Source organism: Cataglyphis hispanica, chromosome 9 (genome assembly GCF_021464435.1).
Source record: "Cataglyphis hispanica isolate Lineage 1 chromosome 9, ULB_Chis1_1.0, whole genome shotgun sequence".
Taxonomy (NCBI): domain Eukaryota; kingdom Metazoa; phylum Arthropoda; class Insecta; order Hymenoptera; family Formicidae; genus Cataglyphis; species Cataglyphis hispanica.
In genome coordinates this window covers 6,555,048-6,573,810 of record NC_065962.1, presented here as the reverse complement: position 1 = coordinate 6,573,810, position 18,763 = coordinate 6,555,048, and the positions used below count along the sequence as shown (strand labels likewise).

Sequence of the window (18,763 nt, the reverse complement as noted above, 5' to 3'; positions counted from 1 at the left end):
GCGCGGTGGCGAGGCTTAATTTTTAAGAAGAGGATCTCTCAGATTCCGAAACTATATGCCTTCCTGCCTGTGTGTATGCGAAATAAAAAAATAATTCAGAATAATATTCTAAATTGAATTTTTTTAAATTCAATGATGTTTTTCTCAATTTTTTGTAATTTTAGATTTATTAGATAAGTGTCTAATTAATATTAATTATTATTATTAATATTAATTAATATTAGTTTCACAAAAGAATTTGAGAAAAAATCTGAAAAGAAAGTAAGAGATCTCTTATCACCAATTGAGTCGACTTTCTTCACATTATTTAAAATGAAGGGTTAACGCTCTTGCTAAATGCATGGAATTTAAAATCTTTGAATTTATGCTGATTTCACAAGCTTCTGTTTTTTAATATATAATATGTGCTTACTGTCATGCAATCACAAGACAATTGATGATGAAAATACAAGTGTTATAATACGATTAATTTCGTCTTACGAACGACAATGTACGCGAATAGAATGCGATTTATCTCAAATGCAAAGAGAGAGAGAGAGAAAAATGATAATTACATTATCCTATGTACGTTTACCATCGTTTGTGTACAATCTCTCTCGTACGATTTCTGTTCCGTTTACCGTATAGCCACGACACAGCCTCTTTAAGCATAAACCCGAGGACGTCGGATGCGCGACGACGTCGTACGGCGCGGCGGTGTTCGCGGGAAAAGAGAGGGGCGGGGGTGGGGGGGGGGAAGGGGGCAAGGGGATGAAAATTTTCAACCATCGCTAGTTACAGTCGTTACAATATAGATACACTTATGTACAAGTGGCACCGCTACTTACGGGGCTCGGACTATACGTACTTACTGGACAATTGCTTTGCCAGCTCCGTATACTTGAGAAATTTGGAGTGCGGGCTCTCCTCGAGGGGAGAGGCCGCTGACTGCGACGGGCTGCCGTTCGCTTGTGGAAGCGGCGGCGACTTGTTGCGCTGCGACGTCGGCGGCGACGAGGAGTTGCGACTCGGCCCACCGGAAGTGCTCTGAGTGACCGCGGCGGCGGCGGCGGCGGCCGCTGCGGCCGACCTGCCGATGGTCAATGGATCCGGGATAACGCCGTCCTTGACAAAGTGCATCTTGGAGAGGTGATGCCTGTACGCGCCCTTCGAAATGAAAGGCGTGTCGCAGAATGCGCATTTCATTATCGAATCCGCGGTAACTACCGCATCGTTGCAGGCCCAGCTGAATGCCAAAATGGCGCCCGGTGTTGGTCCGGGACCCGGACCGGTCACTCCTACCGTGCTACCGCTGCCTGGTCCGATGGTACTCCCTCCGGAACTACCCCCGGATCTCGAAGCGCCACTGGCGCTCGGACCTCGTGTCTCCGTCTTGTCACACAATTTCTGCAACGCCGCGAGAGGATGACTGCTCGTTTTGCGTCCTTGCGAGTCGACGTTGCTTCCACCGCCTCCGCTGTTACCACCGGACAAGCTGTCGAACATGGAGGAAAGCGCTCCAAGACTACTCGAGGCTTTAGTGTCGGGCGTACCCCGTGGCGTGACCGATCGATCGCTGCTGGTAGGGCTACTCGTGCTGTTTCTACAGGGACTACGCGCAATCTGTTCCACCTGGTTGGTCGGCCGTGGCGTAGGTGGATTCATGCGAGGTGACAGAACCTCTCGTCCGTCCTCCGGCGTTTCATGGAGGCTGCTTCGTCGGTGATTGTAGGAACTCTGATCTTCTTCGTCCCGGCAGTCGTCTACTATCTCCTTCTTCACAAATACTTCCCTCGTCGATTGTGATTGCTGTTGCTCTTCCTCGTTCGCGCCTCGTTCTTCTGTCTCTTCGTCCCTCGGCTCTTTCTTTACCACCACGGTAGACGATTCTTCATCTCCGGATTCTTCTGTAATTTGATGATGGCGACTAGGTAATGGCGCTGTCTGTTTCTCTGGAGTGACTCGATGATGATGAGACAGAGAACTCGAGTGTCTTTCATGACTCGTGGTAGATAGATCCATGCGTCTTTCTGGTGTCATGGTATCCGTTCTGCCGCTTCCTCGCTCTGATATTGAACTAGACTCGCTACCGCTTCGCTCCCTTCTGGCTGCATTCGCGTAATGTTGCTGATGCTGCTGCTGCTGCTGATAACTTCGGAGTAAATTCATCGTTTGCGGATCCACCAGAGGTTTCGTGTAATCCACGCTCTCGTCGATGCCCAAACGCTTGAGTATACTTGTACCCATAGGTGCGCCGGATTGGGCGTGATGCATACCGGGTGTGCCGTGTCTCACGCGAGAATCGAAACTCTTTTCGATGAGCTTCTCTATCGCGTTCAAAACTGATGGCGAGGTACCTATCGGAGCGGTGCTTTCATTGGCGTTCGGTGTAGGCGTATCTTTCCCAGGCGTTGTCGCGTCGCTGGCAGAAGATGGAGATCGATGATGCCTCGATGATATCGAAGATGTTTCCTCATTGACGCTCTTACGTCCGCTCTCGGATGGCGGTAGCGTTGCAGGTAAATGATTAGACATGAGCGCGTTCTTCAAGAAGTTTCGTTGATTGACGCCCACCGTGCCTGCGCCGATGCATTGACGTATATGCTCTACAAAGAGCGGAGTTTCGATCTTCTCTCCGCATTTCTCGCACGTAATTCTACTGGCTTGCTTACCGAGACTATGTGTCAGATTGGCGGCAGCATCGCCATTCTTAAATTCATTCTGCGCGCGTTCGAGTTCGAGCAGTTTCCTCACGGGCAGTGACTTTTTTCGCTTCTCTCGCGTTTGCCGCCGACGTCCCCCGCTCTCGGTAATCGAGCGCATTATGTGTTCCTTATAATGCGAATTCTTCACCATGTGATTACTCAATTCCTTCAGAGAACTGAATGCTTGATCGCAAACTTTGCAAGTTAGTACGGCGCTAACATGGCTGCTCGTCGCGCCAGCACCGGGACCGCCGTTGTTTCCGCTGTGAGGCCCGGATCCACCACCCGGTTGTACTCCTGCATTGCTTCCTGCACCGGCATTCCCGCCAGCCCCAGCGCTGCCAGTAGTGTTGGCGCTTTTGCTCTCGTCGGACGATTTCCAGGATATTATTTGCTCCTGAGAAATAATGTTCGTGTAATGTTGCGTTTGTTGCATATGCGAAGTCATTTCGGCCAACGAACGGAAGCTCTGCCCGCACCACATGCATTTGAGAATCTGCCGCGTTTGCTCGGCACCTTTGCCTAACCAGACATCCTGGCCTCGCACGAGCTTCCGCGGCAAAGGCATTGTTTCCTTGATTAAAAGATTCAAATCGGAGGGACTTTGCTTGCTGCTAGGCGTAGCCGAGTTGTTGCTACCAGTGTTACTGCTAGAAGTTTGCGGTTGATGTGGTTGCTGAGGCGGCGGTATGGTTGGCATGCTCGTCTGCTGCGAGTGAATTCCTGGCGCCGGAGGTGGTACAGGCATATTAACGCCGCAGTGTTTTGCTTCCTTCATGTGCGTCGTCATCGCTGCCAGAGTTGGAAAACTCTGTTTGCACCACACGCATTTTAGAACGTCCTTGGCTTGATCGGCTCCTTTGTTCAACCAATGAGACTGCCAGGCGCTGTGACGACTGCTGGACGTTGTGGCCGGCGCGCTGGCACCCGTTACAGCGGCACCACCTCCGGAAGATGATCTGAAGAGATCCTCGCCGCCAAGTTTACTCAACTCGCTCATTTTCTCGAGAGCCTTCGTAGCTTCGCTAGGTTGATACGATTTTTCCAGCGCTGTTGGTGGCTTCATCTTCCCGTTCCAAAGCTGATGATGATCCACTACACCGCTTGTGCTTTTCGGCGAAAGCTGCTGCTGACTAGTAACTGCTGCTACCGCTGCAGCGAAGTATGGGAAATGTGAGGCAACCACCGGAGATGTCCAGGGAGATACTATCGGTGGTCGACCAAAGCCGGATGATGCGGCTCCCGGCGCCGTTTCTTGATGGCTCGTGGAACTCGTCGATGAGGCCAATCTCGATGACTTGCGCGGTAGCGGAGGCGACGAATTTTCCGTGTCGACTCGTTTTCTGCTGGATACTGAAAGATCCAATGGACCATTGTTCGTCTCTGTCGAGGAAGACGGCGTAGGCGGTTTGCTGAGATTTAATATCTGTTCTTCCTCATCCTCCTCGGTCGGGGACGCTTTCCTCGTGCTAAAATCCAACACAGCTGGCAAGGGTGTCGCTGACGGCGAGATCTCCCCAACGCTGGTAGGCGATACCAGGAGACCGGGGGTAGCAGCTGGTGGCGAACACGACGAGGAAACCAGAGGCGACACCGAACCGCGCGATAAAGGCGAGTGACCGAGAAGGAGGCGCTGATGAGTCTGTTGCAGATACGCCGCCATGACTGCTGCAGAATGGGGTGGTAGCAGGGGATGAGTTCCAAGGGGTAGAGGCACGATACTACTTGGACTGACTGGGCTCGCGCTGTTCCTGGTAGCAGGTGGTGGGGGACTTCCGGTCGCTGGACCGGACGATTCCCGAGAATCTCTCGAGGGACAGCGCGGACTCATTGGCTCCCTGAAATTGCAAATGATACCGAGTGCTATAATTTTAGAATGCCTCTTCTTCAAGATCTTTCCAGGAAGCTATATGATGAATAAAACAAATCTTATCAGAGCTTTGCGAAGCGTTTGGCAACACTCGCGCAATCGAACATCGGTCATTAATCATGATAATCGTGCGATAATTTTCTTGTAACCGATCCACGAGCACCAGTATAATGTAGGTAACGCTGTTAATATTTCATAACCGTCCGCCACATGAAAATTACTACGCAAATAGCTTTTACCACACTGTGTATGATGGAAACGACGGATACCCGGAATCATCGATAAAGGTAAGCGGAAAAAAGGCTCGCGTGATAGATAAAGCCTAGAGACGTTAGCGTGTTGCACGATGGTAACAGCAATGGATAATTCACGCTTGAGAACGTCTGTCATTGCTAATGTGTATACACACAACACATAAATTTACGCGCGACAGACATAAACAAAATATGACAGACTATTACTGCGTTATCGACATCGAAAATACACTTTACAATAAATTATTTGTTGCCTTTACGTAAAACAAAACGAAAAGAAAAAAAAAAATACGCGCGCATTCACATCGGTTACGAGTGTTTGTTGGCCCACGAGAATAATGCTCGCGAAGTATAACGGACTTATGTCATGCGACAAATTACGATTAATTATCCGCTCGGACGATGAACGTTAGTCATCCGGCTCGCGGCAAAAACCGCGAGGGTTTAGTCAAAGTCGTGCGTAGAAGCGATCGATACCTGTCGCAGCGTCATCAACGCGCTCGAGGTACAACTGCTACTGTCAAAAGGGAGCACGTGGCGCGGGAACGATTAGGGCCAGCGCGAGGCTCTATTGTAACGGCAAGCTGTCGGCTTTCGATGCGCGGCGCGCCTGCAACGACGTTCCAGGCCTGTCGACGGCTCGCTCGTAACTGACTGTTCCTGACTGAATGCCGAATGCGTACCGCGAGATGAAAGGGGACCACTGCTACGCATGCAGGGGAAGTTTTTGGGGGCTGGCGGGACAACGCGGGTGTAGGGAGGCGGGAGCGCCACCGCCGCCCCATTAGGAGGTAGCGCGCTGCTAGTGGGGTCGTTGGTGTGGGAAGATGTGTAACACGTGCCTATCTCTATTAGCCTTGTGACGTTGTGCGCGGCACAGCTACCGATATCAACTCTGACACCGACTTATTTACCCCTATCCAGGCCTCGCTCCGCTTAACCCTGCCGCCGACGCTTACCTCGCGCACACACGCATCTACGGGAGAGGCCCGTGACGATTTGTTGCTCTTAAAACAACGATGAGTATGTACACATGAGGGGCGGCAAACATCAAAGGCTCACGACGGCGCGGCTCGCGATCATTTAAACGCTTTATTGTAAGGAGCTTCTCCCTGCTCCGATAAAAGCACCGGTTAATGAGTCTCTGGCAAATAATGTTGATCAAAATTTAGACACACATCTCTTGACATTATGCTATTACGTGTCGCTTTTACAACCGGCATGTGATTTGTACCGAGAAATCATTTGCGCGAATAGTCATAGTCACAGCTGATTTGCGCTCGTTGATGCATTGCTACGAGTTACATAAAATGTTTCGTGTTAAACTTCTTCCTACGTTCTTTATAAAAGTAACACACGTACATATATATATATATATATACGCGAAGACATACATATATATATATATATATATATATACATACATATATATATGTATATATACTCTATTAATAAATATATAAAAAAATTTGACAGATAAATTAATACTGATTGAATAAAAATTTCTTCTTTACACTGTCAGTGTAATACTTTTTAAATTTCTATGAAAATGATATTTTTAATTTTCATCGTATATAAATAAATGAGTTTCTTAACAGAAATAATTTTTATACTTACATAATAATTATATGTATCAACTTTTATAAGTATCTTTTTTTAAAAAAGTCTTATAATACTAAATAATTATTAATTTAATAATTTCTTATTTTTGCTTCCCCCAGCAGTTGTAAAAACAATTATTATTATTATTATTTAAAAAAACAATTGTTATATGGATATATACATATATATATGTATTGAAAGTTTACCTGTCCGGAGGTCCTGTGTCTCTCAAGATAGTTGGATTTAATCTCGAGGTGGCGGAAGGCGGTGGCGTAGGCGGCGATGCCTCCTCGTCGTCCTCTTCATCCGTTCCATCGGCATCTTCATCCTCTTTCGCAACGGGCGCACAGCCTCTTTCGCTGGGACTAATAGGACCATCCTCGTCGACGCAATCGCCCTCCTCGCCTTGGAGGTCCGTACCGGGCGCAGAGCCTTCGACGCCGTCCTCCCCTGGAACAAATCGTGGAACGAACAAATCAGTCGTCGTTATGCATTATGCACGTTTATATAATTTTAATAAAAAAAATTACCCCATCAAAACATGCCATATATTAAAAAAATTGTGACATGCTATATGTTTCTATTAAATATGTGTGTGTATATTGTTATTTATATATGAAAAGAATTAAGTTTACCACACTGCAATTTGAGAGAAGAATCGAATATCTCGTTGATTAATCGGTAAATTTTTTATTAAAAAGATAAGATAATATAAAAATTAAATTATGTCTAAATTATAAAGAAACAGACAAACCTGTATTTCAAGATATACTTTTTTTCATCAATTAATTAAATCAATAAATAAAAAAAAAATAAATAAAACGCGATAGAGAGAAAGAGAGATATATCAATTGATGACATGATGCATCGTCTTGTCTTTGCGTAACATCGTTGATGTGGGACGCGAATCAAATCCTTCTGTCAGCCGCCGTATCTTGATAGAATAGCAGAGAAGAACGTACGACCCAAGAGTGGAGATACTGAGAAATGACGAAGCTAAGTACCTAGGAGTGATATAAAGGTTTAGATGGCGAGTAACACAATGGCACTATCGGTTCATTTATCAGCCTTTCGCGACGGCAGCGTCGACGACGACGACGATGGCGTCGACGACGACGAATACGACGACGACCAGGAGAAGGAGGAAGAAAGAGAAAATGCGAGCTATGTCGGATACGTCGTCGTCGACGACGACGAGGTATTGTGTGGTGGGACAAGGAGTTCCATCATCTGCATTATGAGTTTTAATCAAATCGTTTCTATTCGAGTTCTTGGTAACGAAAGGCGGTGTCATCGCTACGTCAGAGAAAATAGCTCGATCTAAGATCAAGTCAACAGATGTAAGCCAACAAACAAGTTACCTAACATGTGTATAATTTTTTTCAAAAATTTCTTACGTCATGTCATAACGTCTAATCAATTTAAATTTATCGACGACTTAAATATGCATACATTAAAAGATTTCGATAAATTGCTATTGTACAGCTTACTAACAAGCGAAAAAAAAAAAATAATATAAGAATATATTTGAGAAACCCGGATGTGAATAACAACGCGGAACTCTCTCGGTCGCCATCTTGCTCTCCCGGCATATATCCTCTTTGAAGAAGAGAGTGCCGCATCCTCGATCGCGAGCAATCGCCAAGGCAAACGCGAGCAGGGCGAGAGGTAGAAAATGGTCAGCATACCTCCCTTCGTAGAGGGTGGGGACAACCAGGAGCACCGTCCTACTTTGCCGAGTGACCAACCAAACGATCGTTTGTTCGCGGACAGGCTACGGAAGAGGGAGAGAAAGGAGATCGCACATTGATCCGCGGGAGTATCAGCAACTAATTACGCAGATTTATGTCCCCATTGTCCATTGTCTCTCGGAACGATTCTCCGGGACCCTGGCGAGGGACCATTCGATGCAAGCGACTGGCTGTGGTCGATCCGGTCGGGACCAGCCGTAGGAAGATTACGTGCACAGAGAGGAGAGAACGACGAGAGGAGATAAAAGGAGGACCTTCGAGGATCGCTCCGATCCAGTCGCGTATCGAAGAGGAGAATGCGAGGAGAAGTCGAGGAAGCGAACGGGCGGACCACCGGCAAGCAGCCCCGCCCGCTACAAATATAGTCCATCTTTTACTCTTACATCCTTTTCGCTTGTCGCAGAATCCAGCACACATTTGCGCATCGTTCGTTTCCTATATTTCCCTCCGCGAAACAATTGCATCCAAAGTAGCGTCGCGAAATTTCAATCCTCATCGTAACATTGTGCCATCTTCGTCTCCAGTCAGAGATTTCAACGAGCGCTGCTTAGTTTCCGGAAGCAGCACGGTGCCCTGACAGAGGGAGAGAGAGAGAGAGAGAGAGAGCTAAAGCCACCTTCATAAATGTATAGTTACACCATAAAAATCATTAATTATAAGCATTTATTTAAAACCTAAAACTTCTTATTCACAATCATTCTGAATCTCCAATTTTTAATTATAAGAGCGATATCGAGACAGTTTATTGCATTCTAAAATCACAGAAGATCAACAAAATTAATATTATCAACATCATTATTAATTCTAATAAGTATCATTAATATCCTTTTAATAGCACATGATGCTACCGTAATGACAAAGGTCATGGGGGGTTCCGCGATTCGAAAGTATCCGAGCGCGTTGATCAAGATCGATCGTAGGATAGCGACGTCGAGAGCTCGGTAGAATGTAAATGCTCGCACGAGCCGAGTTCGTGCGGACCTATTGGCAGGCCGCTAACAAGGACCGCACCGGGATTGCATATCCTGGACCGGTAGCCGCGCCGGTGAGATACGCCGGGAACGAGTAGCGTACTGTACTTAAAAGCGGTCCGAGTCTTGACACTCGGCGAGATGCTACCGGCCGATATCCATTCGCTCCCGCTCCCGGCTGTCCTTGACTCACCCGCTGCTGCACGTTAGAAAGAAGCGCGCGGTGTATTAGTGGCCGCTATCTTAGCGATGGTTCTGCGCCAATACCCGCCTACACAACTTGCTCCACAACAATAATTAGTCTTATCGCCAAAGCATCCCCGCTTTCTCTACTTACCATCTCTGCCCGAATATTTTTTTCCCTTCTTCCCTCCCTCTCTCTTTTACAAACCTGCATTCTTACTCTCTCTCTCTCTTTCCCTTCTTTAGTTCACGACAAACCTGCGCACGAGTTTCGGATATAGATAGCAAGCACCTGCATACATTGGTGTACACATGTTGGTAATGTACCAATGGCTAACTGATGGTATTAGCTATTCTGTAAGCTACAGTGTAAGATTGAACAACCGAACCAGTCACGCTCGCTATTCTACGTGTGGAGGACGATCGGCCGCTGCTAATTGCTGTTAATCCCGATCCTTTATGTGATCTCCAAGTTTCGAGAGAGTGTCTTGTAAAAAAAAAACCTACGATAATTCTATTTATCTAAATTTGTAAATAAATTAAAAAGAGAAAAATTAATGATCTTTCAGGATAAATAAAAGCAAATTCTAAATTAATAAGTTATAATTAGTAATTACAAGTTATATAAGAACCATTATAATTGCATTAAGAAATTCAAATTACATTGAAATAAAATGACAATTATAAAAAAATGATAACTGTCAAAAAAAAAATCTTGATTTTATTTTTAATTATTTTTAAATATTTTTTTAAATAAAATAATCTGTTTAATCTACTTGACTAAAAATTTAATAATATATAAAATATGGAGTAATTAATAAAAATAATTTTCACCATAGAATAATTAATAAAAGTAATATAAAAAAAATAATAGAGTAATTAATAAAAATAACTTTTAACTTTTATCATAGATTTATTATAATCTTAAAGTATTTATTCTTTACGTGAAATTTTTAAAATATGACGCAATGTGTAATATGTCCTTTAAAACTGAAAATATAAAACTAATTATTTCTCGCTGATTTTTGAACGTATTCTTTTAAGACTATTCTTCCAGAAAACGATTTGTCACTCTTAGACGTGCAAAGGCGGAACGAGTCGCCAAGATGAAACGCGGTAAGCCTTACAAATGGCAGAACGAAAAATAAGGTGCTAAGACAAGAATCCTTTAGTGCATGTTCATAAATTGCGATGAGTAAAGCGTAAATTTTAACGTGCATAAGCATCCGCACTAGTGTCAGCTTGTGTACTTTAGTGATTTACGCGCAATCAACGCGTTAAATCAGTTAGGTTTGCTTGTAATTAGCATCTACGCCGAATATTCACCTACTAAGAGAATTTATAACGCGAGATGTCTGCTTAATTGTTTGTTAGAAGCGTGATACGCGGAGCGGCGATTTTAAAAGCGGCAAGAGATAGCCGAGTAATCTTTATCTTGTAAATATGGTTTACATTGCTCGGCGCACACAATTAAACGTAATTAAAAACACTGTTATTAAGATGAATTAAAAGAGAATAATTAATCTAATGTATCGTTTCATAGAATACAGTACCGATCCCTCTTAGACAAAGACATGAAATGTCAAAAGAAAGTTTCTCCCCCCCTCCCCCGAGAATTATTTTACGATGCAACATGTTTGACGTTTGTGAGAATTATTATGTACGTATAAACATCCGTTGCCTTTACTCCGTGTTTCTCATTGTTAGACAGGCAGGCCTCGGTGGATACCGGCAATTACATAACCACCTTGTTAGAATGTGGAGCTGCGTATGTAAGAAAAGATCTTAGCGGTGCACGAAGTTAATTTCTCGTCTCTTTCACGTCGGAACAGCCGAGCGAGGAGATTGTCAGGACGCCTCTCTTCCGAGACGGATCTTTGATAAGTATTACTAACTCGCGCTCGATTATCTCCGTCTCTCTCTCTCTCTCCCTCCCTCTCTGTTTTAGCGTATATCCCGGGCGCGGATCGCTCGATGGCAATGACGCCACGTGGTTTGCCGAGGCAAGTAACCAGGTCGAACTTTAGCAACGTCCTGGCAATAAAACAGTACATAATAACAAGCCGGCGGCTGCGGCGGCAGGGAGGGAACACAAAAGGAGAACCTGGAGGAGGACAGGAGAGGAGATGAATTTCTGATGCGGGAGAGAACCGTCGGAAGGCTGGCGGGGAGAGTGACAGGAGGCAGACGAAGAGACGAACGGATGGACAGGCAGACAGACGGACGAACGGACGGGCGGACAGAAGGACGAAGAGGGACGGCGAGAAGAGGGAAGCCTCGCATTGTGATTCTCTCGCGGTCTGCCAGAGAGTGACTGACGGGTGAATCCGTTTTCTCCTTCCTCCGCGCGCGCCTCTTCCCGCACTCACCTCCCTCCGCGCGTGCCTTCTGTCCTTCTTTCCGTGTCTCTTTTGCACCCCCTCCTTTCCCTTCCGCCCCACATTTTCTCTTCTCCCTTCCCCCTCGACCCTCCTCCGATTCCTCCTCCTCCTCCTCCTTCTCCTGGAGCAACCGGCTTTGAAAGCCTCATACTCAATCCGTATTCGAGAGATACAAGACGTTGATTTACGACTTCCTCAAGTGATGATCCAGATTTTTCAGATCGGAAGGGTCTCGTGCTCCGATCTCAGAAAAATATCATTCTTGTTTCGAGAGTTTGAACAAAGACGCGATTATAATCCCCGACATATGAGATATTGATGTTTAGAGTATCGATGTAAGTACATAAAATTGATAACAATTATACAGATAAAGATAAATTTATCCGATTGCACATTATAATCTCTTCTAGTTTAATAGTAATCCATAAAATAAAACTTTTACCATGTTTGACACTTTAAATCGGTATTAACACACATGTAGGCAAAAAATAAAAAAAAAAAAGAAACAATAAAATGAAAACTATTATTTAAATTAAAAATCATCATTCCTCTGCGCAAGTTTAGTTGAATGACAAAATTTAATGAATATCAAAAAGAAAAATTTACATATTTATAATAAAAATTAACTAACTGTACACTCTGTCAATATCGTTTTAAGAAAGGGACGTGCGTTATAAGAAACATGCGAGGAATTAGATCAATGTACTCTTATGTACGGGGATCACAAACAGACTTCTTCGATCCCGTGTATACGATGTGTCCTACATCTTTTTTTTTTTTTTTTTCATTTTAGCCCTCGATCTCGAGTCCCTTGAATGTCAGGTGGTCAGATTCGTGACTCACTTAGGTGTTCTTTAGGACGACGTGAACAGAACAAGACGACAGGCTCCAACCGAAGACGAAGTACCTTCCTACCGTTGTCTACCTGACTGATTGACTGATGAGGCGACTGTTATCCTAAGTCAACACTCACTCCATCAGTCTGTCGAATTTCTCCTTCCACTACGAACCTCCGCTGTTACTCCCGCGTCATCGTGTATTCTTGATCAGATCCTACATCTATATGTAAAATTCTCGACTCGTCAAAGGAAATTGCTAATGATGGCCTGTATCTATAAAAATCTAAATGAAAAAGTGTAATCATAATTATAAGTATAAATGAAGAGAATATATTAGTGTTCGTCGAAATTGTAAAAGTTATTTCAAACAATATTTTAAAATAAATTTAATCATTTTAAAGATACTAATTCCTTTAATATCGATGAAAAACTTGCGTAGATACTTAATTTTGACTCAAGTTACGCGTTCGGATATACATGATATATTTCTAATACGGAGAAACGACAAAAATCAATCCCCCTTTCTCTTGTAAATATGCATTAAATGTACACATGCTTGCATAGGCGTTATCGGTTAACCGTTTAAAAAGCGATCGAAAGGAAAGCAGTGTCACGCGGCGGAGGTTCGTTGAGAGCGGAATCCGCGGTACAGAGCCGTGCCTCTCCTTCAATTTTCCACGGATATTCCGAAGTCGCGGCACTTGGACACGCCTCGTTCAATCTCGCGCGATCGACAAGGGCTGTGAAAACCCCGAATCCGCGTCGCCCGATTGCTTTTCCCTCCCCCGTCGCCTTCTCTACGTGTACTCGAAATCTTTTCCAGTCTTCTCTCTCTCTCTCTCTCTCTCTCTCTCTCCCTCTCTCTTTCACCGCGTCCGCCTCCAATCCTCCTCTCTTTCAAGCTACCTTTTCAAGTTGCCTCCCCTCCCTCCCTCCCCTCTCCGCCGCGAAATACCGAGCTCGGAGATCTTGGATTTCTGGGGCCGGTGTTTCTGCTGCGAGAAAATTGTCGCGCCGCCGCCGCCTCCTCTCGTAACAAAATCGCGCCGCGAGCTCTGCCGCGAATATTACGCGCCGCAATCCACGGGAGCTTCGTTCGGAGCGCTTTTCATTTCGTTCGACCGAGCGCTACAAAATCTGACGTCTATAGGACGCCTGCCTACGCGCGATTTCGGTTTTTGATATCCATTGTGATTCGACTGGTACTCGTCATGAGACTAAAGCAAGTCTCAGACAATAGACGCGACGATCGGAAATCTCGGTAGCTTTGACTTTTGTGTTTTCCCCGGTGATTAATAATCGTTCAGCGGGCGTTTACATTGTAAGCGCGATTGAAGTATGCACATGGCGATTTGCGTTACATAATAATTCTAAATATTTTGATAAGAGAAATTCATCTCTATATATTGTCACTTGTTCATACCTGACTTCACATAAAATATATTTTTCTAAAATTCTAATAATAGCATCTATGTAATAATAGATAAGGAGCGACGTTGAGAAGATATTTGCGATAGGCCGTTTAACTGCCGTTTGTTTCGCGCACGGGACGATAAATTACCGCGGCGGGGGTGAAGGTATATCACACACACAACCGAGTGATTATTTATGGTAGAGGCCGATCGTGAGGACTTTATCATCCCGCTGGCAATCATTCGCGCGCTACACGCGCGCGCCCTTACCGAATGATAACACTATACATGCATAAATTGTTAAATCAAAGTCAATCCTTTCTCATTGATCCACACCGTCGATAAGCTCTCGCCATTAATACCTCATAATTTATTAATAATTTACTATTAACTATCATGCCGTATCAACGACTAATTAACATTTGCCAGACTAACACTCTCGCATATAATTTTATTCACATCAATTTAATTCCGCTTGAACAAAAATATTGATTAAATGCTACAACAGAGAAATGAAAAAAAAATTTCCTGCCCAAGTATAACAATAGCATATAAAATTTTTTTCCAAGATTCTAATAGAATTAAATAATTAAAAGCATCCTTTAGCAATATTCTATAATTTATTATTAATGATAAAGATAAGAAATAATATATATAATTGAAAATTAATACGACACAATTAATTTATTTTAATAGATATATCCCGAGTAATATTCTTTTGTTTTATCATAGCATGACATTTTTTAATTGTATTATCATGATATCGTTAAATGCAATCCATCACATGATAAAAATAAGCTAATTTTGTACTTTCTGAGATCAGGAAAATTTACGAAGATCATTGGTCTACTTCAGGCGCACTTCATCATCATTTCACAACGAAATTCCACAGAATAAAATAAAAATATTCTGTCAACACTGTTTTCTCTCTCGATGCACGCTACTCCAATTTGCGCAAGCACGCAACATCGATTCATTCTGGCGAGGACGCGGATTGTCCGCGCGCGATTAAACCTCGCGCCAACATCGCAGTAGCACACAGTAGAAACATACACCCAGTAGAAATCTGGGATGATGAGTGATCCAGAGAAGGGGAGACAGAAACCGAGTATACAGTGGGGGATAACGGAGCAAAGACATTTGGGCTTGACGGTGAGTGATGGACAAGCGGTCCGGCGACGCAAAAGCTGTGTCCCGCGAGGAAAAAAAAAAAAGTTGGCATTTTGGCAAGGAAACGTCGTTCGTTCGCTGCTCAAACGCATGTACGAGTTATTAACGTTCATATTTTAGTGGCAGCCCTTGCACAATGTATATCATGCGCGAAGAGTCCTCGACATACGGCGGGGATGATCTGCCGGTAGAAGATATTTTTCGACGTTGTCAGTCTACGTTTCTTCCCCCTCGTCTCTTCGGAGACGTTAATCTTCGTCGAGGGTCTCTCGAATGTAGCGATTAAAAGCCCAAAATTGCAATGCGAACTCGCCTTTGTCAGCTATTCTTGAGACTGTGACGTCATAATGAGAGAGAGAGAGAGAGGTGTTGTTATATTTATTATTTATCTCGTAAACAACTTCAAAATATATCTATTGATCCTTAATATTATTAGATCGCTTTAGAAAACAAACCAACTTGTAGAAATACTTAATGTAAGATTCAGTTTAATATAATTTTTATCATTAAAAAAAAAAATCTCTAATATTTTGTCATATAATTAAACATTTTATAAATACTCGCGAATTGTTGTTATCATTATTTCTTTCAATGAATCAAATGCAATAGAAAAAGATACTGTTTTATCCTTTTACATGAAAAATATACATTGAAGAAAAAAAGTTGTTAACTTGATTAAATGCCTGTCAACTGATTATCATTTTTTTAAATTGAAATATTTAAATATTCAAGTCAAATACATCGTGTTAAATTTAATATATACTTAATTTAAATACATAAATATTTCAATTAAAGAAGTAATCAGTTGAATCAGTATTTAGTCAAATTAACATTTTTTTTTTCTCAGTGTATAACGAAATGAAATCGTGAATTTCTTGATATCAATTTTCAAAATTGTAGCACGTAACACGACTGAAAGAAAAAATTGACGAATAATTCCAGTCTCACGTCAATCGAATCGCGATTGCGAATAAGAGTCGTCGCTTAAGTGGCACTCGTTCGTCTCGAAATCTGGTCTCGGGCATCGCCGCGATAAATTTAATGCGGCCGCGCGAAATAATTTACGACGCGCCCGAAATATAGCAGACCGATCGGGCTGCTAATCGCCTCGCGCGCCTTCTTCGTGGAATGGTATTAATGCTTGCGCGCACACGGAGGCGCCGAAGATGCGTCCGCTGATGCAGGTACGACGACTGAATGATGGATGGACGATGCGCACGTCCGGTAAGACCGACCGACCGTCCGTCCGTCCGTCCGTCCGTTCAATCGCGCAACAGGCGACAGTGATGATCGATGCATCGCTGCTCCCGCTGCTCAGGAAGGCGAAATCCGCGAACTCGTTTCGCTCTTCGTTAGCAGCATCGCCGTCCCCACGGCGTTTTACATTAGGCGAAAGTCGGGATCGGTGAGGAGCGCGATTAATATTCCGAACTGGAGGATTGCGACGCGCTTATTTCTCTCCTTTAACCCTTGACGGCGATGCAGCACAACGTCGCGCGGCTTATCGTGATATATTATCACCGACAACGGAAATTCACGCATTTTTCCAAGCCCGAAATATCACCCGGGTTAGGAGTAAGGAAAGATGATCGTTGAGAATTAATTCTTACGTCTCACGTATTAAACACAACAACAACAAAAAAATTGTCGCATTATATGTTGCTGAGTTATGGGCTAAATTTAGAGATATAAATATTTAAAAAAAGTATATAATCGTATTGCGTTAAAAAACTTTTGCGGAAAAAATATAAAAACAATAAATTACGCCGACAGAAAAATAAGAAAAAAAATTGAGGCTTGGATAAGATTGATTAAAATTAATATCCTTTTTTTCGGATAACGTTAATTCCGTGCGCAGGATCATCTTTAGATCTCGTTCAATGATAAGCAATGTGATTAAACTGCCCTCGCAGCGGTCGCGAATAAGATCAGCGCAGCTGTCTCGAACGATGCTGCGGGAGATGAGATCTCATATGGATTCGATTCTTTCTTTTCGCCCTGCTGGCCCTTCGCGCGCAATTCTGGCGGCGTCTTGAACCGGACGTGGCCCGAAGAGAGAAGCCGTGCAAGCGTGGTGCGCCAGAAGAAGAACGGGGGTGGAAGGGAGGTGACAGGAGGACGCCTTCATCACGATATCCGTCACTCTTCTCCTCCCCTCTCGTTCGTCACCCTGCCACCTCCCTTCCTTCTCTGTCTCTCTCTCTCACTCTTTCTCTTCTTTCTCCGTCATGCTGCTCAATGTCTTCTCGCTCTCTGCAGCTCTTTCTTGCGCGCTTTCCGTCACGCTGCCTTTCGAAGTGTCAGTCCTGTTACTGACTGCCGGAGCGGAGACCGTGACAACAATAATTGTCAGCGAAGTAACATCTCTCAAGCATCGCGAGGAAGAGAAAGAGCATGAAGGTGGCGGCGGGGTTGGCGGTGGGTGTAGAGCGCGCGAACGCGAAGAGGAGAAAGGGCCGACTGGCCTATTTATAGAACCGGCAACAAACATAGAGCAGCTGGTGTCGATCCGTCCGGTTATCGCCGCGTTTACACAGTGCCTGTCATATCCTCGCGCGAAGTGGCGTTGTGGCCGCGCGAATATCCACTTCTTTCCAGGTATTATGAAAGTGCAAACGGCAAATTGTTATCGTGCAATATTTTTTCTAAACCTTCACTAAAAAAAAACCCCGATACGCAAGAGTATGAGATTTAAAGTGTTGATTATTAGTTAACGTTGTTCAAAATAAAAAATGTTTTCTTTTAAATAATAATCAATAATATATGTGTATATAAGCATTATAGTAATCGTAGATATTTTTTCACAGTAAAATAATACATGTATATATAATATATATTATTTGTTTAGATATATTATGTTCTAATTAGAAAATATAAAAATATTAATTTATTCTCTCTATGCATGTATACTTATATTAAAATGTTGCCGATAAAAAATAAAAAATGTGTTTTACGGATAAATAATAATCTTCAATCGATGACATATTAAATAAAAGAGGAAAATATCGAGCATTATTTTTGAGCAAGAATATTGAAATGTACCTATCATACAAAGTTGGTAACTTAAGATAGAGAAAGAGGGACCGATCAACGATCTGCCTGTCCGATCGCCATCATATCCCGAAATAAAAACTTCCGTGACGAACGTTCAACGTGAGATGCAATTGGCGAAGGGAGCGGCGACGCATCCGGCGCGTCTTGACAGGCAAGGAGAAAATAAGGCGCGTGACCAGTTCGCGTCTTAATCCCAAAGAAGAGAGAGAGGATGTCTCTCTCTCTCTCTCTCTCGTGAAACGGGAACTAGCTAGCCCGTCGTCATCGCAGGCGAGAAAGAGGGAAGGCAATCCCGAAATAGGCTGGCGGGCCGCGCGAATGAGCGAACGGCCGACTCACCGATCCGTCCTAATAAATATTGTGTCAACGTAAATAAGTGCGATGCCACGTGGTACGCGCGCGCGCGCGCGCGAGGACTCGACTGTAGCGGTGGAGAACGACGACGGCGCACCGACAAGAGTCGATCTGTCGCCCGGATGACGGACGGCTGATGTACAGAAGGACAGGTGCGCCTCTCGATCTTTTCTCCCCTCGAGCAAGTCTTGCTTGCCGTTTATCTTCGCGTCTCGTTCTCCTCAACTCTTCGTCTTCC

At 43.9% G+C, this 18,763-nt stretch overlaps 1 protein-coding gene across 8 annotated transcripts in view; it reads right to left on the bottom strand.

The window, feature by feature from the left end:
- Window positions 1-718: 718 nt before the first annotated feature.
- LOC126851948 (protein tiptop) overlaps window positions 719-18,763 on the bottom strand; it is a 141,295-nt gene continuing 123,250 nt past the window's right edge. For all 8 annotated transcript variants that reach the window (XM_050596308.1, XM_050596302.1, XM_050596307.1 and 5 more), the window contains 2 exons: window positions 6,617-6,860; window positions 719-4,522 (listed from right to left, as the gene is read on the bottom strand). In XM_050596308.1, coding sequence (XP_050452265.1) covers window positions 838-4,522; window positions 6,617-6,860 — 3,929 coding nt within the window. In that variant the 3' untranslated portion in view covers window positions 719-837. The remainder of the gene's footprint in view (window positions 4,523-6,616; window positions 6,861-18,763) is intronic.